General features: G+C 42.3%; 1 protein-coding gene across 4 annotated transcripts; it reads right to left on the bottom strand.

Moving 5' to 3' along the window:
* Positions 1–4,703: 4,703 nt before the first annotated feature.
* MAPK6 (mitogen-activated protein kinase 6) lies at positions 4,704–20,270 on the bottom strand. 4 transcript variants are annotated; one of them, XM_072871580.1, is made up of 7 exons: positions 20,112–20,270; positions 13,608–13,965; positions 12,753–12,983; positions 11,878–12,022; positions 8,570–8,734; positions 7,717–7,918; positions 4,704–7,078 (listed from the first exon to the last, which is right to left on the bottom strand). In XM_072871580.1, exons 3-7 carry the CDS (start codon positions 12,975–12,977, stop codon positions 5,980–5,982), a joined length of 1,836 nt encoding a protein of 611 aa, XP_072727681.1. In that variant the 5' UTR covers positions 12,978–12,983; positions 13,608–13,965; positions 20,112–20,270; the 3' UTR covers positions 4,704–5,979. The 4 variants fall into 4 exon arrangements, with proteins under 4 accessions (XP_072727681.1, XP_072727682.1, XP_072727679.1 ...); XM_072871581.1 differs by having other exon boundaries at positions 13,735–13,965; XM_072871578.1 differs by having other exon boundaries at positions 12,753–13,965.
* Between the last annotated feature and the right edge of the window lie 878 nt (positions 20,271–21,148).

Genomic DNA, 21,148 nt, shown 5'->3' with positions numbered 1-21,148 from the left:
TACCCAAACAAACACAGAAGTCACAATAAATCTGTCATTCAGTTATTCAGTTCCATGATTTTAAATGATTAAAAATGATAAAATTCAAGACAAACATTAAATGGAAACGTCTCTCTACAGCCTCTAGCACTGAAGTTTTAAGCTCTAATCCAGTCTGAACAGCATCCCCAAGAAAAAGAATGAGACGATGTCCTTTTATTGCCAGAGTCCGGGTTTGGAGCATCCATAGCTGAAGCCTGGGCCACAAACTGAAAGTGTGTCTAAGGATCAACCATCTTGTAAAGCAGAAACTCCACCCTGGCTACACCTGTGGTGTGGAGACACCTTTTTGGGAAGATGCTGTGGAGATGATGACACAGAAAACCAACCAGGTTTATACTTACCTTGCACCAGCCACGATGGGATTAGTGTGGCAAAGAAGCCTTCACGCTGCACAGCACCGGAGCCTTGGGGTATGGCTTGAGGAACATGGCAAAATTCAGATATAAAGGAAAGCCTGTATTTTATTAGGCCTCACATCTATTCTGAGAGTAGCCAGTAATCTTTAACCAAGCAGGCAGGAGATCACCCACAGGCCTTGGACTGTACTCAGCCATGAATGATTACTAGAATAATATACTAAGCCTAAACCAGAAGTTACAAGAAATTTGGAAAAATCGAAAGTGTAAGCGAAGGCACAAGTAATGTGGAACTATACTGACTTAGGACAAAATATATCAGCCTTACACCAACTAGGAAACAAATGTTAAAACTGAAAAAACCCAACAAACCATCAGCCACCAATTTAGTAATGACTCCCTACCCTAGAAACACCAATCGAGTATATTATCAGTAGGGGTAGATTAACCCAAGTGCCCCACTAACGCAGAAGGAGAAGTCCTTCCTCACGTCCCTTTCCATATAGCCGTGCTCTTACTCAGCAGCCCTCCATCCCAGGGGACAGCAAGGGACCCCGGCCCCCATGCAGCGCAGGATGCACTAGCCAGAGCGGGAGCCCAGCCACTGCGCCTGCAGTCCTGCGGGTAACCACGGCCCAGCACCTTTATTTTGTCAACAAGGGAAGCAAAGCCGAGGAGGGTGAGCGGGTTGTGAAAGGCAATGATATTGCTGGCTCCGAAGCCGGACAAGTCATAAGTTCCCTGTCCTGCACCCAACTGCAAAAAGCGCGTTTACGTATTTCATACCACGCATAACATCCAGGCTGGGTGACATGAAGGTTAAAAGTAATTTTGGCTGCTGTAGACCAGCACATAGATTACAAGAGGAATTTTATTATCAGAGTTCACTATAGAAGGGCTGCTTTGCAGTCAGGATGCAACAGACAGATTCCAGAGGAAAGCCAATGCCATTATGCGACGGCTGCTGCCAGCTATTGACACAGCTATTTGCAGAGCACGGCCGTACCCAGCTATCACCACGTCCACATGAGCTATCGGGCAGAGCTCTCACCGCACATGGCCTGCTGCATGCAAATCACCTTATCAGTGACGCTAATTCTCAGTCGAAAGAAGTAATTGAACTTTTCAGCAGTCAATATTTTAAGGAGTTCTCAAATAGCACTCGGAGTAAGCAGATAACCATTTTAAATATAGAGACACTGGCATGGAAGCCCAAGAGTGCTGGGTGCCAGCAGTGATCTGGATTATTTACTTGTTACTAAATACCCCACAGTGTTACTTCCCAGGTTGTTCGGCTCAAGTCTGACGCAAACAGTGGCAAAACAACAAACAAGAATTTGCAGGATTTTGTAAGCACTGAAATAATTCAAGGAATACAGAACAAATTGGTTCAGGGCTGCTATTGCTCAGGATTGCATCTTTGGAAGAATGAGGACAGTTTAGTGTTTAATTATGTGTAAAACCTAACTGAAGGCTTGACAAGCACTTCCAAATCTCAGCAACAGAAAAGCAACATGAGTATAAATAAAGGGAAGAAGACTTGTGAGAGCAGATTTAGTTCAAGGATGCTTTCCCCCTCTATCGATACCCAGAAATAATCTGCACCACAGTGTGTCACTGAATTCCTTGGGACCCTAACTGCAATTCTCTGTGTTTTGTAGCATACACGCCTGTAGAATAGGGGATGAAAAGTCCACACACGGAAAAACTTGCTACCTCTGACTATTGCAGAGTTTAGAAGGGGACAGAAAAAAAAAAGGCAAAAATAGCTCCAGAGCAACATTAGTTGCATATGGAAAAAAAACTCTCCAGGAGGAAGCTTCTTCCCTTTTTAAGCTCCCCCCTTAAAAACCTGTCTGTAAACTAATGCCTCAGGCAATAAGCCAGACCAAAGTGAGAATTCAGCAAGCATTGAATTTAGCATTAAATGTATGTACCAGGCACACTTCTAAGAACTTCCACAGCACAGAAAAAGCAATAGCAAGGTGACAGGAAAACAAAGTAAATCAAGGCATACAAATTTAGCTGTACGCTGTGGACTCATTGCTGCAGATACAAGCTATCTCGCTGACCAGGGGCAGAGAAGATGCAGCAGCAGGGACTGCCCAGCTGCCCCAGTTCCCAGCCAGTTTGCAGAACCTGATGTCTACCCTACAGACCCAGCAGACCAGTTGTGCTCAAGGCAAAGACTAGCTAAGACACGCTACTCATGCTGTAATCATGCCACTAACAGCAGCGTGGGCAAAGTCTTATATAAATAGTTGAGATTATATATAGCAACTTTTATTTAATTAAAATTAAATACAATTGTGAGAAAGTTAACTGACCATGACTGAGAACTCCTGATCAGAACAAACTGTTCGGCATTGTGCCAGTTTGCAATTATTAGATCTCATGTGATGACAGTACATGTGACATGTTCTGTCCTGGTCTGTCCAGCAAGGGTAAACATCACCTCTTCCAGCTGCAGTTCATTAGACATACTTTAAAATGCTGCCTTTTAACCAAAGACCACATAGAGAAGAAAAGGTAATTTTAAAAGATGTTTCACATCCTTATTTCTTATTCGCTTTTTTGTTAAATAAGGGTGTTCAATTTTACTTGGCAAGCACCTTGGCATGAAACAGTGGTCCCTTTATCTGGCTTATAATTTAAGCCTCTTCTGTAATTTGTTTTTAAAGACAATTTAGTTGCTAGGTCACAGCCAAAGCACTACACTTCTAACTGTCCTACTTCTTTCTTGCAGGGATGGGGATGGCTGATGAGCCTGGGACAGAAACCATCTTCCCCTCGCTGGGAACACCCCGTGAAACCCTGCACTTTCTGCAGACTGCTCTCCCAACACAGGACTCCTGTGGTTTGCCAAGGGAGAACCTAACTCCGCACTCAGAGTATCTTCACTTTCCGGCAGCAGATTTCACTTTGCACGGTCCTTACAAAGCACTGTTACATTCTTTAGTTGTCTCCACACAGGGAATTAATTCTACTTAATAAGCCAGACTGCCTAGCTGTACCCTCCAGTGATCTGTGGATGGAGCATTACGAGAGCAGGGTTTTCACCACAACAGCCAGCAGTACCTGGACAGCACTGCTCCCCCAGCACAAATAGAAGTCAAAGGCAGTGAAGCACCATGTTGGATTTAGGCTCAACACTTGACTCTCTCCTTCGTTTTTGAGTGCAAGATATTCCCTTTCTACCATTACAGGCTTCTTAAGTGCTGTTGAGTTTGATTGGTGCTCTTAAAGGAAAAAAAAAAAAAGATACTTCATTTGCACGTTTTGAAGCTGAATTTTTTTTCCAGTTTCTAAGCGCTTCCCACCCACTGCTTTCATCCAATCTCAGAAAAAAAAAGAATACCACACCACTTCAAAACAGTCCCTGGCCTAGGAGAGGGCTACCAGCCATTTCCTTCTCCCTACAGCCCCATTCTTAGAAATCAATGTGGCTATGTGAACATTCACATACCACGCCCGAGGACATACACGGTGTTCTGTCTCCCCAGGGGACCATTTTCTGCTACGTTGAAGGGGCAGCTCCTTGTTTTAAGTGAGTTGGAGCTGTGCCACCTGCCAGAGGAGCAGGGGAAGAGGGATGGAAAAATTTGGAGGAACTAAGACACTGTCATAGAAAAAGTTGTAGGAGTTTGCCAAAAGATGTAGCTTTATTGTACAGCTAATTAGCTCCCTCAGGAATGGTTCTGAGGGGAGGAACTGGAAGAGAAACACATACTGTTCTTAGGGCTTGCTGCAACAGAGACCCGATCTGCACATTTTGAAACACCCCATAGGAGCTACCTGGTCCTGCTCCTGAAATCTCCTTGTGAAAGTGCTCCAGACAGGCTCTTGGCTGAGGGACCTGCACAATTACCTTCACTCCAGGTTGAACAACGTGAAGGTGTTCACATGTGCTCACAGCAGCTTTTCCACTTTAACACTATTCTGTCTAAAAAGTCGATAAAACAGTAATGCTCACTTATACTCTGGAAGTCAATTGTGTTGTCATAAAAAATGGTTATTGGCACGACTGTACACTTATGCGTTCATAGCCATACCATTACACAAGATTTTCTTAAATACAGGCCGTAGGCACTGGGACAGAAGTGTACTTCTGGAGTCTCCTTCCAGGGCGCTGCATCCCCAGCAGCAGCACTTCCAAGGTAGACTGCAAGACAGTTTCTCATGCTTCCTTGAGCACCTTGTATTAGGGAGTGCAGGCAAGCAGGCTTGCCTTCACAGGACAGCCAGCTGCATTACAGTAGCAGCTCTTTATCTTTCATTGTACAAAGCATCAAAACACAACAGTCATTTTTGCTGGCCATGTTTTTATTTGTTTTTCGTTTTAAACAGGGGAGCCAATGATACATCCAGTATTTCAAAAAATCAGAAGGTAAAACAAATTTTCAGAAGACCGAGATGCTACATGCTATATTTAACCTAATTTTATTCATGCTTGCTTTTGAAGGGGGTTGGGAGTGGGACAGGAATCATTCAGTAAAAACATACAGTAAAAACAAAATGTCTCACCATATAGAACTTTAACCTACAGTAATGTTGTACCTTAATTATTTCCATGCACACAACTAACATTACAAAATTTTTAAAAAATGAACACAATTAAGACTTCTAGGAGCATTTGATAATAAAGCAATTCCTAATTTCTTTTGTAGAGATCAAGCACCTCCAATTACAAATTCCTATACACAGTGAGTGCTTTACTTGAAATGAAAACTAAAAAATAAAAATAAAAAAATGTATTGGATAGCCTCAGAATAAGCCGATGTTAATATATATCCAGCTATGTAGGCAATAAAACCATAGTGCTAAACAAAAACTTTTGTCTGAAAAGTAACTCAAAAATTAAGTTGACTTTCTATAATTACAGAAATATACTTATTTGCTAAAATAAATAAAAGTGCTGCATATTAACACTTCACTATAAAGAATGCATACCAGAACATTTATAAATATTGAATGATTTTCAATAAGAATAGCTACTACAATAATGCTGGCTAAATAGAAGTGCATAATGAGAAGCACTATGGGTGGTTAATGTTTTGCCACATACTGCTGTTACCTTGAGGTAGATAACACATGCGTACCAAATTCTGCATTCATTTCAGTTGCTGCTGGTATCATGTGTCTAAGAAATGTGTACAGTATGAAAAACTCTAAAATATGCATGAATGAAAAAATGTTTTGGGAAAAATAGATATTTTCATGCAATTATGTACAGTCTCACTGTGTAAATTTCAAGGCAAGGTTCTTTTTCTGCAAAACATGGACACTGTTTTACTGAGAGAATGTGTTTTTTTCTCGGTTTAGTGCATTTTTGTTACCTCCTGCATTTTGCATTATTTTGCTCTATTCTTTAATTTTGTGTGCAAACGACATGCCAGTTTAAAAACAAAAGTAACTCATGTATAGAAAGTAATTCTGGATTGTAAAAACAATGGTAAACAGAAAACTACTGAAATCCATACCAAAATTACACCGTCTGATTCAAGTAAAAAAATTACTTACACTAGTAATAAAAAAAGACAAACACATCTCATGAATAGAAAAGAAATGTCTGCTGAGTGTTTTAATTTAGATGTTTCAGAATGCTGCTGTATGTTTTGTGGGGAATTTGGGGAGATGATTTCATAGCAGAAGGCGTTAACGAGGCCTGTATTGATTTCAGTGGCGAACCAACAGGGCTGTGAAACTGAGGAATACCTATAGCCTCAAGCTGCTTGTTGAAGAGGAGTTCTCCACTGTTACTGAGAAAGCTCTCTTCTCTTTCCTTCTCCCCAAGCTTCCCCTCTTCTACTGGCTCAGGTTCTAGCATTTCAGCATCTTCCTTCTTACTAAAAAATTTGTCCAAATAACTGGTGTAAGTATTTTCTTTTTCAACTTGTTCATCTTTCCTTACTTCGCAACAAAACTGGTCTATGAGGAAGCACTCCTCCCCACTACTTACAAACTGACTGTCCCAAGAAGTTTGGTACAGAGCTTCTAACTGTGCCAAATTAGCCATTCCTTTCTCCTGCTTCTCTCTGCTTACTGACTTTGATATTAATCCTTTCAACTCTATTTGAGACACTGAGCTATTCAAGTCATTTAATTTATCAACATCAGTAGACTCGTGTTGTAAACTAAGCTGAATGGTTTCTGCTATAAATGAATCAAAGTCAAATCCTTGATTCTTCTCCCTTTCTTTTTCAACAAGTTGCTGTGATGCTTCCTCAAGTGCTATCTGAGCTTTCACCAACCCATTCTTTTCACATTTAGACTTGCCTTTCTTATCAGACTTTTCTTTACTCTGTTCCTTCCAGTTCGAAAGATCTATAATAAGCTTGGGCTCATAGTAATGGTTAACTTCACTGTCTCGCCAAACTAAATTATCTAGGTATGAAGATGACCTCATTTTGTAATTACAAGTGTGACTACATTCCAGATCACAATACTTGTTTTCATGGTGATCTGAATACTGCCAGCAAGGCTCAGTAGAGAAGTGGGTGTCAAAGGCAGGATCCTCCAGATACTTTTCACGATCTCCATCCAAATACTTGCGAGGATCTACTTGCACTTCTTCCTCATCAGTAACATCAGAAAGAGCCCTTGGATCACGCTGAACTTCATCAGCTTCATAGTTATTATGAATAGGCCAGTCATGGTCTGAAAACTGACTTTCATGGTATCTGTAAAACAATTTCCTAAGTGTTAGCAGCAAAAAACCAGTCTTCTAGCTCCCAAGACAAAGACAGTTAAGTTTAGAAATTCCCTTACAGAATAATGACAATTCAACACAGATAGAGTTTTTCCTCAATCCAATCAGGTACCTCTTCCAGGTTTTTAATTTAATCTGGCATAAAGTAATCCTCATATGCACATCTGAAAGATTTAAGTCCAGAATTATGTACAATAGCTCACTCCATTTACAAAACTCTTCCTTAAAGTGTGTTTAACTGACTTTAAATGACTACTGTAAGTCTCTCTACTACTATATGAGCTAAGCATTGGACAAGACGATTATACTTAAAACTCTCTTCATTTAAAGTTTATTTTTTAGAGAAATATATTTTGGGAAAAAAAGTAATGGAGAGATTAACTCTAGAATCTAGAGTCCTGAGTGCATCTCAGGAATGCATCAGCATATCCAAGTCAGCCTAATGAATTATAAACCCAATGACAACACACTGCCTATTAGGGAAAAGTTTATTCTCAGGTCAACTTAAGAAGAAACAAACAGAAAAGGAAGTGATGCCCATGAAGCAACATTACTTCAAGCACAAAACCATTCAGTTATGCTACATGCCACAGTAAGTGATAAATTTACCTTTCCCAATTATAAATATGGCTGTGACTTTCATCCATCAGCAGAATATCATCAACCTCATCTTCAATGTGAAAAGGATGACTTGAAATAGGCTCATCCGTTGGAAAGGAATAAATGCTCATATAAGGATGGGACAAAGCTTCTTCTGCTGTCAATCGATCCATGGGACTAAATGTCAAAATTTGCTCCAGAAAGTCCAGTGCTGCAGAGAAAAAGGTATCATTAAATAGGAGAAAAATGACATTTCAGACATCTAGAATTTAAGATTAAGGTGCAGTGCTTTGCTCTAGAGGTGTGCATTTGCTTAAAAGTAGCCACCTGTGAAGTATCAGCTACTGAGACTATACTGCCAAATATGCATTCTGTTGCCATAGAAAAGCTAGAAGAGTAGAGGTCAAATCTAAGATCAACAATAATTTAACTCAAAGCAGGAAAAAATAGTAAGAGAGAATGCTTCAAGCTGGATCACTATCCACCAACAGCTATCAGGAAACATTGCTGTCAGTTTGGTTTGGGGACTTTCTTTTAAAAAGATTTGAAAGACAGTTGTTTTATACTGACTCCATTCCAATGTTCCCTTATATTTAGAAGGCCACTGTCTCAAATTAGAGCAATCTGACCAGTCTTCCAGTGCAAACAGGTCCAGCTGAGATTCACAACTCTACTCCAAAGATGACCAAGTAGCTATCATGTAAGCAAATTTTTTATTACAGCAGAAGACAATCCTTCTTCAGAGAACACACAGATTCTTCTAACTGAAGCTTGCTTTTAACAATCACACACATGCATTGTAAAGTTCTTCACTATTTTATGATTTTTAAATACAGAAAGTATTTTTTTCTGAACTACTTACCTTCAGGACTGATGCCTGGAAGCAACTGAGTTAAAGGTTTGTGTGGCTCAGTCATATCATTTCTAATGTAAACTGGAATTACATTGAGAAGCTCCTGACGGTCCTCCTCATGTACAACAGGAATTGATTCTAGAATCAACTGCATCTGTTCAAGTTCATGTGCACCTAAACACCAAGAGAAAATACAAGCTGCCATTTCAACTTCAAACACTTCTGATCCCTGTATGTGAAAGGCATGTCAAAATTTTGTGCTCTGAGCAGCTATTTGCAGTAGAAGACTATTATCTCCTACAACAGAGGAAAGGCTGAAGTTCTAAATTTGAATGATAATAAATCTGAAGAGCTCTCAAAAATGCTGTAGCGTCTGAAGAATTACAGAGCTGCTACACACAGATAACACGACCTAACCATAAGCTTTTGCAAGGATGCTTTCACCATGGATGAGGTACTCTACAGCAACACTCTTATCTTTTTGTTATAGACTATATACTGCAATCCTCCCCTTTCAACTGATCCACCTAATGAATTCAGTATTTGACCTCACTTTGAATTATATGTCCCATATTAATAAAAACAGTAGTGGTTTAGCTCAGCAAGAGATCTTACAGGCCACAACTATTTGTATTAATATTCTACTCTGAAACCCTGTATCCCTGTATTACTGTCAGGTGGAAGACAAAAATCACCTGCCAGTTAAGCACTGTAATCTTGGGGGGGGGGGGGGGGGGGAAGTACTGTATTATGATTGAAATTATAGTACACTTTTAGCACTATCTGAAGTTTCCTTGGGTAAAGAACTATAAGGGCCTATACAGCAGGTGAATTTTGAATAATGAATGGCATCTATATTCAGTACCAGTGTTAAAGCTGGAGTACCCAGAAATACAGCTTGTCTACCTCAATTTAGTGTTCAGATCCAAGAAACATGTAGCACCCTAGAGATTCAAGTAGGAGATGAAGCTATATAGATTATTTGCATGCCACTGTTTCACCAAGCAGCTCTGGGCAATCATCAGTGATACTGACGCATGTGACATTAAATACAAAAATAAGCAGGGCCAGAAAGAGATTGTACCATGTCAAAATCTCTGCGCTATCAGTTTGCACCACTGTCTGCACTGGACATCCTACTACGTATCTGCCAGATGACTTAAAGAAAAGCTGAGGCAAAGTCACTACAGAAAATTTGACCAAGACCTACATTCCCCAACTGAATCAGTCCTGCCTCGTGTTAACTTATTTGCTGGATTGAAAAAGCTGTTTTGTCCTCCTACTTCAGACTATTACAAATTACTTAATATAATCTATCAGATGTTATACTGTCTGTAATTTGCTGGAAAACAGATTTTACTGTATCATTATTTCATGTCCTATCCATCCTAAAATTAATCAGCTTTCTTTCCATTATAAACGAAATGAGCACTTTAAAATATCTATTTAGAAGAAAGAATTGCAGGATTGTTTGGAACAGCTGTTGAATTCCTCTGCCTCAACTTCCCTTCCCTCCCTCATCCCAGGTATTCTGCAATTTTAATCTGCATTCTTCCTTCCCATTCCAGTCAGCTTTCCAGACAGCAGGATTCCTAAGGGATGGTTCAGAAGCAGACAGGAAGTTGCAAATTAACCAAAACAAGCCCTCCAAACAACTTTGCAAAAGAATTTTATTCAGATTCTCAGGACAGGCTAACTGTCGTATCTCCAACCATTTTCCCTTTTCAAATGCATGACATTAATAAGTCCGCTCTTTAAATCAGAAAACTATGGCAGTGCTAAATTATCAGAGGGACACATCCACATCTAAAAATATTTTTCTAGGTATCTGCACAATGCAATTAGGGCACATAAATGAGCCTATAAACTTAGGATTTTGGTTACTGAGTTTAAGAAAACAAAAAAAAGTAACTCACTACAGAGATATTAGACCAATAAAAACTTGTGGCAAATACCAATGCTACTCAAAAAAAAGCCAAAATGCTAGCAGTTGCAATCAATCTATGCTGAATGCTGAAATCCACAGACTTTCTCCCACTATTTCACTATCTTCCAGTAGAAGTGCTTGATGCAACGGAAACTTAATAAATCTGTTACCAGCCGAGCTTTTAACACACTGGGGACATTACTCCAATAGTTAGTAACTCAAAGAGTTAGCAACTCACTGCAAGTTAAGAAAAGCTTCTTCGCATATTAATTGCTGATTTCTATAAAATAATGATTTGAAGGTGACAGTACTCCATTAATAGTTCTTAATGGGAAGAAGCTCTCAATTTCATTACCTTGACGTACAAAGCTAAGAATTACTGCAGAGGTGTGCTTTTAGTCCACATGTATCTAAAGGAATGTGAACTTTTAAATGCAAGCTCAGTTCTTAGAAGTTTTATCTGTATTACCCCGGTAATTTAGACCAAGAGGAGCAAATCCAAGAGCAAGCTTGAATGAGACAGCTGCTGCTGAGGCCCCAGGGTGCCCACAAAATAAGCATTTCAGGGGTTTACTCTAGACTAGCTCATCTGCTCCCATGGACTGCATGCCTATCAGCAGGTGGAGCACATTGGATGATCTCCTACAGTGCAAACGGCAGTTTCATTTTATCTAAAAAGACTCTAGTTTGTGCACTAAGCTAAATCAGCAGTGTGGTACAGGATGGCCATCAAGAGATTTGCTTCAAAAATTTGCTCCCAATCCTAACCAAAGCACTAACGGAGATGCACCCAATGAGATCAGAGCACTGCTTCCTATCTTACCAGAAACATTTGGAGGTTACACATTTCCTTGGTATGCCACACTAAATTTTAAATCTTAAGGAGTCCTCCCTATAGCACTGAAACAAAGGTCAGGTCAAAACAGTATGTAGATGACAAAAAAATTGGGCATGGGGAAAAAAGGGCTACCCTCTCATAATTTAATATATAAAGAAGCAAGAAGTGATTATGCATATGATATTCAGGGCATTCATAATCCTCAAATACGCCCTGGATACATCAATTCACTAAAATACATGTATTTAGAACACCTCTTAAGCATCCAATAAGTTTAGCTTAACCTAATTACAGACAGATTTACCATGAGTACTAAATTAAATTGTGATATTTATCTAAATACACACCGGTATGAGTAACAAAAATTGAAACGTCTTCTGCTCTAGAAATACATCAATTTATTGTTTGCTTATATAACTGCACAATAATATAGCATATCCTGATAGTCAATGACTATTGATATTAGCCATGAGAATCAACCTTTCTTTAGGAAGATAATTAAGCAGTACCACTCCTTTTAGGAATATATATGCACATTTTTATTCCACCCACCTGCAAAGAGGGTTTTCCCAGTCAGCATTTCAGCAAAGATGCAACCTGCAGCCCACATGTCAATGGCTTTAGTGTAGTTGTTAGGAGAAAGCAAAAGACGGGGCGATCTGTACCATTTAGTGACCAATCCTTCAGAAAGATGGCCCTAATGAAATTAATTTAAAAAAAGAAAAAAGCTTACTTAGATTTTTAAGAGATATGTTTTTTTAATTACTTGTTTCTTATTTTTTAATGCACTACTACAAGATTTTTTGGTCTCGAGGTCCTAGGGATAGCACCATCTGCCCCCTACTAAGCCTTTCTACCTTTTAAAATGGAACAGCAATATCTTTATGAGTGAACAGCAACACTATAGAGGTATGACACTATTAGTCAAATGAGGTACTGCAGCAAAACTTTCTTATTCGCAGATGCCAAATAAATGCAGAGATAATAATGAACTCTCTTGTGAAACATCATCTAAACCAGGAAGACAGGACCTCTAAATCAGTCCCAGGAAGTAGCCACACTTGCACACTGTGAATGCACCCCTTATAAACTTATCTAAGGCTTCTATAGTTGTGCCTCTAACTGTTGCTCTTATTCTCAGGTTCTGTATTCACTGTTAAAAATCTGCTTTTCTGAACACATCTAGTAAAAAAAAAAAAGTTTTATTTTATGCTTGCAGTAGTTCTATCTGAGACAAAACATGTCATCCAGATCTGTTTCACTCTATTTGCAAGCATTCCAGTTCTACTGTATGATCCCTAACATGATATTCTACCGGCTAACGAGGCCTTCCACAGACTATCTACCTCTGCAAAAGGGAGAAAGATGCTATTTTAAGAAGGCACGGTTGTCAGTGCATCACTTAAATATTCCCACTCTTCACATACCTTGTGGGAATAATGAGGATCCATGATTCGTGCAAGACCAAAGTCACCAATCTTCAGCACCAAGTCTTCAGTATTAATGAAAAGATTAGCTGGTTTGAGATCTCTATGCAGAACATTTGCAGAGTGAATATACTTGAGCCCACGTAGCAGCTGGTACATGAAAAGTCTGGCATGATCTTCCAGTAAAGGGCCTTGCTCTAGCAGATTAGCCAGATCTGTCTCCATGTATTCCTGGACAATGTAAACACAGTTCAATTCTGTAAGGGAGCCCACATCATCTGTTAACTGGCTTCCACTAGGACCAAGAATTTCAAATACTTTGACAATGTTATCGTGGTCAAGTCTTCTAATAATTTTGATCTCACGTAGAGCATGTTTAACACTCTGGGGATCTGTAAGGACAATTTTCTTGACAGCCACTCTTTTGTCACAGTCATTATCGACAGCAGAAAAAACTAAGCCATTTCCACCACAGCCCAGTGGTTTTAAGTCCATATACCGAGAGCCCAGATCAAAACCATGAATGTTCATGAGACTTTCAAATTTTTCTGCCATTTTAAAATTCTTTACGTTTCTTTTTCCTCAAACTACTAAGCTTCTGTAAACACACGGAGACACTTCCACTGGTATCTGAAGGAAAGGTCTTACAGAAAGGGAGAAGAAACACTTGGCTTTGACTGCAAGATGGTTTCTTGACACTCTCATTTCATTATGAGCCAGCCAGGCCTGTTGTGTCCCCTTGAATTTAGAGCCCGTAAGCTCTAGAACTCAAACCGAGCATAAGATAGAAAGATTGCAGCATTCATAGTTCAAGAAAGGTGCAGCATTTCTGCAGACATTAAAGAAAATACTCACAAGAAACTCAAACGGAATGAAATGACATACTATGCACTCAGCTCTACTGTGCTAAACTGGTTAACATTTAACAAAAATGTGAATAAATATGCACATAATAGGCTTCTATTAACATCCTCCTCCTCACAGTGCAGATACATTCAGTGTTGGACTGGTCCTGAGCAGCGTCATTCTATGGTGCTGGTAAGCACTATTTTTTTTTTCCTTCTTCCTCCTTTTTCTCTCCTTTGTTTACAGTCTAGTTAAACAGGAAACTGGCAGCTCTTGATTTACAAAAGATGCCTTCTGTTAATGATCAGGTGGCTCCAGCTCACCACAATCACAATCAAAGCTACCATCCATTTTACTCCGTGACAACCTGAAAAGGAGAGAAAAATACATCAGTATTCCAGCACATATAGAAGTCTTCCTCTTCCCCCAACTCCTTAAGTTGTCCTAAGTATACAACTTATTTAGTGTCCCGTTACAAAATAAGAAACCATCACAAAAGCTAAACTAGAAATGACATATACTTTTCATACTTGTGGAAGAAAACTGACAATAATCACCAACCACCATTTCTAAACATATATTGTGAAAGTTTTAGATATAACCTATTGAGAATATAAGGCACACAATGAAAAATCCTACCGAGTCTTAATAAAGAAGGGAATATCAGAAAACTTGGTAATTTTCCAATACAGCTGTTAAGAAACAAGTCAGAAACAATAATAACCTGCACCTCAGTCACTAAATTTTGGCATAATTCTTTCCACTAAACTTTTACTCAAAGACAAAATCAGAATTTTAACTATTTCACCATAAGAGATAACTGGGTACCGTTCACATGAAAAAGGTGAGGTTTGTGCACTCCCCATATTCATTGACTTTCCAGAATATACAGCACACATCCGATGCCACTTCTAAAGCTTAAATCCTTGTGATTTTGGATGAAGTTTACTAACATCTCAAATCATAATTTTGCCTCTATAGATTCATTGTTACAGGAATCATAGGGGTAATTCCTACATATTAGACAAATATTACTTTATCAATTACTTCTATACTTATCCAACCTAGATTACAGAGAAAAACTAACAGCAAGTACATTTTACACAGTAACTGATATATTCTATAACCATTTCCCCTAACATATGGGCACTTTCAGACATCATTTATTTTTAATAGTCTAATGAACGCAACTACTATTTATGAAAACAAATGCGGTAATTTTCTCAGTAAGTTTCCCTGTCAGCAGCAGCAGAATGCAGTCATAAAGACCATATGTTGCATTTCTGCACAACATCCTCATTTCTTTTAAAAGCTCAAAGATGCCACAAAGAGAAGAGTCAAAGGTGTACCTTTTGCAGTGTGGGTAAGGTTTGGGCAGTTCCATTACAAGTCACTTGTATGTTCTTCCCAACAACTATAGGTCACATAAAACCACTAAGTATGTCTTCTCTTCGATCTTAGATTAACGCATTTCAGCTCTTCACCCAGCTCTCTAAATAAATGCAAAGTTCTCCAAACTATCCCAACACTTTAGAATTAACTGTATGAGTGTTTTCCCTTAAAACTGTGCTAGCACTCCAGTGTGACGACCGGGACCAAGCAAAACAAGTCTCCCCACTCCTAATAGAGCAGCAAAAGCAGCTGACAAATTATTACCATATTCTAAATAATGGCCTCAATTCACTAAAGTAATTAGAATTGCATGCAGGAAAAAAAAAATAAAGAAAGGCACACTGGCAAACAGAAACAAGACTGTTTCAATGCATTTAAATATCACCATTCCTTAGGCTCCAGCCTGACTGCCACCAAGACACACAGCCCCAGTGCCCTGGCTCACTCCCTCCTGCCACACACCACCTGCCTCCAGGTATTTGTACAGCCACGTGACAAACGCAGGAAAGAAGAAGGAAACACATGCTATCATCTTCTGGGTTTTTCTTTTTAAAGAAAGATCACCACATGTAATACTTCTAAACTGAAAAGCTTTGAGCTGCCCTCCACTGATGTGGTATAGTACCCTGCCAGAAGGGTGATCTACAGAGCTTTCTTTACTCAGCATGTGTAACTATTGCCTTGAGATTCCTTTCTTCTCATACTGCCAAGAGTCCTTATTTCAGACCGTGTTTTCAAGGTTTATTATAACCTTAGTACAAACATAGTGAGGTAACACTGTTACTTTTCCCAAAACTATCTTGAATTTATATCCGTATTAAGACATCAGTGTGAGGACCCTTCTTATAATACCCATGATTTTACTTAAAGAACAAATATAAAATTTATCCTAGAGTTAATCAGGATAGCATCAGTGACTATCCAACTCTTTGCTCACGATTATAAAAACCAGAAGTCTAGCCTCTTGATTTTTAACTTTTTTTTAAACCTAAAAATATTTTCTCATTCACATGCACCATTTTCAGGTTCACTCATTCTGGCCTGCTGCTTGTAAAAAAATTTACATCACCCCAGCCCATTTTCCTTTCATTCCCCATCCCCCCAAAAAATTGTTGTGGAAATTCATTTTTGTAGCTTATACTAACACTTTAAATTTCATGTTAACTCAAGGTCCAAGGCCTCTGTTCAAATACCATGCAATAAGCTGTAATTTATATCCTTGGGACCATCTAAAACCAGTTGTATTCTTCACCATAATTATGCCTATTGTTTCACATTGCTGATGTCTTCAATATGCAGCCATACAGAATCGGTTTGCACCAGCTGGGTGACACATCTGGAACCTCTCTTTTAGCTAGTTCCATTAAACAGCACAGGATCAGGTTTGAAAAGATGCCCATCAGTAGCAAGGAGTAAGATCTGCTGATTTCTTCACCATAACTCAGATCCTACCCCTTACTGCCACAACTACACAAAGGCAGCAGCAGTACTACAACATGAGGGCAGTTATGCCATTACCGCTTCAAGGAGAAAGGGAGTTATGGCCCATTTGCTTACTGAAGTAGGAGTCCTAAAATTTTCATTCTGAATCCCTGAAATTATGCATTTTTAATCATCAGATTATACGATATCCTTCCACCAGGTGACCACTAATTGCAACATTTTCAGAAGGTATGTAATGATTTTCAGAATCAGAGTGATTCAGCTAAGAAAACAAATGTTGACAACATAAGCAACCCATTGCAGCCTTCAATTTGACCTGATCCTGCTACAAACTTCCTATGTAACTATGAGCAAATTACTTAATCCCAAAGCCACAAAAAGCAGTGCCCAGCTATCATTCAAAACAGGATCTAATCCTAGGAAGCTGACCAGGAGGCAGCCTATCTACCAAACAGATACGGTACCTCATATGAGTATGATGAGGACAATTAGACATTGTCCTAGCAAAAATGCCCCACTATTAAAACAAATGAAATTAAGACTCAGTCATTGAGAGTGATTGTTCATTTACCACCACTGAAAATTCTACTTTGGAAACATAACAGATGACAATGCTGTAGCAGGTTCACATATCCTTGTCTAACCAAAAAAATACGCTTCTAAACTAACCCCACACATTAACTACTTTCACACTAAAGATATACTTCTTTCACTATGCCAGTTCAACCTCTCACCTAAGCGCAGGCCTTTGCTCACACGTTGCAGCCCCTTCGCTGCCATCGCCCGTGAGCTGGCCCCTCGACCAGGGCTGCAGCCCCCAGAGCATCGCTCATGCCAGGGAAGCAGCTGAACTAGTTTTCCCATCCACGAGTTAATAGCAAACAGACATTTAGGACAAATAGTCTTGTGGACCAGAAGCAGATAGGAGGGATGGAAAATAAAAAAAGTTAACCCCAAACTTTCTTTCACTCTGACTAAGAAAATAATTACTTAAAGGGTAATCAACTAGAAGAAATCAAGGCTTTTCTCAAGCCAAAATGAGCTCAAAGTAACAAATTTTCTTCTTTGCATTTTATAGTGATTTTTAACTTTGGAAAATAACGAGGTGGGTTTTTTAAAACACTAGTACTTACAAAGAGTGACAGCAACACCTGTTAAGTTTGTACATTTTCAGTTTCAATGAAAGTCATAACCATCAGTCCAACCCTCTGTCTTGAAAATACACACTAAATAAACAAAAATGACAAATTCCTCTTCAGTTGTGTGTAACATGCTCTAACCACTTACAACACATGATGGACTACAGTATAAAAAGGGGGTGTTTATCATCCCTATTTGTGCCAAATAGGCTATTCACGCAGGCACTGATGTTTTCATTTAGGGTAGCTGTCACCTTTCCAAGACTACCACTTTTTAAAGCGGTACTTTTATTCCTTCCTCCCACAAAGTTTAAAAAGGGAAACACAAAGATACTAGTTTCCTAAGTGGTTTACAACTATGCTTTTAAAACAGATCAGTTCTCAGGAGAGGGCAGCAGAAGTGACCCACAGAAGGGCTGTCATCTTTGAAATTATTCCTAGTGCTGGCAGACATCACCGCACACGACCAGCTTCATGCATTATGCAAGCAGCCCCTTCAATTCGTGCTCAACTTCTGCACGTGGATTTATCACAGTTTTCAGGAAACAGGATGTACACTGAAACACAGTCAAGTATGAGACATTTACTTTTTCAGAAATACATATAAGATGGAAAGATACCAGTTAATTTGATTATGCAGACCACATAATGATCAAATCATTACTCACAAGAGAAAGACCAAGAATGACTAATGACATATTATACAACCTGTTAAGTACTATCCCTTTGACTATAAAAATACGGGGCACAGAAGTATTTTTTTTTTTTAGATCAGCCACGTTGCAGTCAGTAGGCAGAGTGAGTCATCGTCCAACTCACGAAACTGCCGCTTTTCTACAGCCTCCTACTTGCTCCCCACACTGTTTAGGGAACTCTGTGCTGGCAGTCAGCAAATGTTACTATTAGTTTATAAATCTTCTGAAGGATCTGTAAAAGCACACAAAAATCCACTGCGTTTTTCTGTATCATAAATAAAAATGGTTCGGTCCTCCCTTCAGATAATTCAATGAAAACTCAACACTGAAGAAGCCTGCCATCAACTAACCACAGCCTTCTGCACCTCGGCAGATCTGCTACCGTCTGCTGTTCCACTGAACAGTTAACCAGTCAAGAGTGAATTAAAGATAACGACCGCACAAGCCAGGACTGAGCCTGAGCAAGAGGTTGAAATGAAAGTTCCCATTTTAGCTTTACAGCGCACATTTTCTGAACCTGATTGCCAAACTAAAATCTAGCCCTATTTTAAGCCACCACTTTCTGGAACTTGTAACTGGTTTATAAACATATCATGCTATCACAATGTTATTTTTATATACACACACACACTCTTATATAAATATTCATATATATATATACACATAAAAAAATAAAAAAAGCTTGTGGCAAAGCGCTTTTATCAACATTTGCACTGGCCATACGACAACACGCCAACGACCGCTTCTTTTTCTACGACACAATTAACTTAGCTATTGTCAGGCTGATCCAAAATGGCACTGAATTCACCAGAGAAAGAGATACTCATCACGCAGAAGCCAAGCGTGCGCATCCTGCCTGCCTAGCCAGGGGTACCTGTTCTTCCAAATTCCAAAACTCGAGCAGCCTCTCTTCGAGCTGTTTTCATCGGGTGTTTCAAGCTGCTTACGAGAACTATTAAGTCACTTTTCCCACAAAAGGTGCTCGAGGTTACGGGGCAGCCTGCGGGCGCCCTGGCAGCGGGAGCGAGCGGTACCTGTCCCCATGTCTCCCGGCACAGCGGCCGGAGAGCGGCGCCGAATCCCCCGCGAGGAGCCGCCGGCGAGGCCCCGCCGGCACCGGATTCAGTACCAAAACTTCCTCAGACTTCGGAGAGGCCGGGCTCCCCCCGCGCCGGCCAGGCCGCCGCCAGCCCACAGCTGTCCCGGCGAAGGACGTCCTTCCTCCCGCCGTCCCTCCGGCACGAGCCAGCTTCGCTCGCCAGCGTCGCTCCTTTCCCGCGCACCCCCTCGACACCGGCGACCGCTCAGGCAGAGGGGACCCACCCCCGCCATGCCTCCGGCCGTGGGGGGGGGAAGCGGCCAGCACGGCCCCCGGCCGCGCCGCACCGCGGCCACCGGACCCGGCGCCCTCGCGGGGCCGCCGCAGCGCGGAGGAGCCCTACCTTCAAACGCCCTTCAGGGCGCGGACGCCGCCCGCCGCCCCGGCCCCGCGGGCCCCGCTCCGGCGGGAGAGACGACCCCCTGGGCCCGGCGGGGCGCCGCCCGGGCCGCAGCCGTTGGCCGCTGGCAGCGCCCCCCTCGCGGCCGCCCCCGCCCGCCCTCCTTCCCTCCCTCCTTCCTCAGCCCCGCCACCGCCGCTGCCCCCGGGCCGCCGCCGCCGCCGCAGTGCGGACGGGCCGGGCCCCGGCGGGGCGGAGCGGGCCGGGCCGGGCCGGGGGGCGCCGCCGCCGTCCGGCGGGAGGGAACAAAGCGCCTTTGTGCGGCGGGGCTGGGCCCGCGCGTGCGGCGGCCCGAGATCCCCCTCTCCCCCCGCGCCGCCTCGCCGGCCGCCCCGCCGCACTCACGGGCCTTCCCAGGCTCATCGGGGTCTGCACTGCTCACACGGCCGGGCCCCGCGGCCCCGCCACCAGCTCCCGCCCGGCGCGCGCCCGCCTCGCCGCAGTCGCCGCTGCCGCAGCCGCCGCCATGTAACCCGGCGCGGAGGGCAGGGAGGGGCGGGGTCGGCGGCAGCTCCGCCTCCGCGGGGCGGGGCCAGGGCCGGCCCTCAGGGAAGGCGGGCGGGAAGGGCAGCCGCGCCGGGCCGGGGTGGCGGCCGCCGTGGGCCCAGCGCCGCCGGTGTCTCCGCGCGGGAGCCGGGGCCGCCCCCGCGGCCTGTCGGCGCTGCAGGGCCTTCCACGCCGGCGGGCCCGCGCCCTCCAGGCCGGAGAAGCACTCGACCCCCGTCCCTCAGCGGGGTAGGCCTGGGGAGCCCCGGCGGGACACCCTCCCGCTGAGTGGTCACCTCACAGCCTAGCCTGTCCTCACGGGACACGGCGGGTCCCAGCAGCCCGTACGTCCACTTAGCCAGAGGAATTTAGCAGAGCCTCAAAGTCCGGTTGAGTCAAACACTTAAAAGAAATGGGCCTAGTGGAGCTGTGTGCAGGGGCTACGCACTGCCACCAAAATCATTGTGAACGAGAGGCCTACAGCCACTAATGGTGGCCCTCTAGCACTGCGTTAATACTCAAAAGCTTCAATTACAGTCGCTGCTCTTCCTATTTGATCTCCGCTGCCTCCTGACAGCTTCCCTGGAGTCAGACTTCTGCTTTTGAAACCTGCGTTTGACTGAAGCCCTGGCAGTGCCTCAATCAGCAAGGCCTAGGATTTGGTTTCTTCAGCATTTCCCTTGACCACAACACAGCACACCAAAAGAAACCCCACAGGCAGAGAAGAGAGTGGGAATGTGGGTTTTCTGCAGCTGGGGGGAATGCGGGGAGGAGAGCCTGGCCATGTCTCCATGCCCTGTGACAGCTGGCGGGAGGAAAGGGAGAAGAGGAGCAGGACAAGGGGACCCAGCATCAGTCGCCACCGGGCAAGCACCGCTCCTGCGGATGTCCGCATG

This window comes from Ciconia boyciana, chromosome 8 (assembly GCF_034638445.1).
Source record: "Ciconia boyciana chromosome 8, ASM3463844v1, whole genome shotgun sequence".
Classification (NCBI taxonomy): domain Eukaryota; kingdom Metazoa; phylum Chordata; class Aves; order Ciconiiformes; family Ciconiidae; genus Ciconia; species Ciconia boyciana.
Note: the sequence above shows the minus strand (reverse complement) of the source record. Positions and strands in the feature narration are given on the sequence as shown.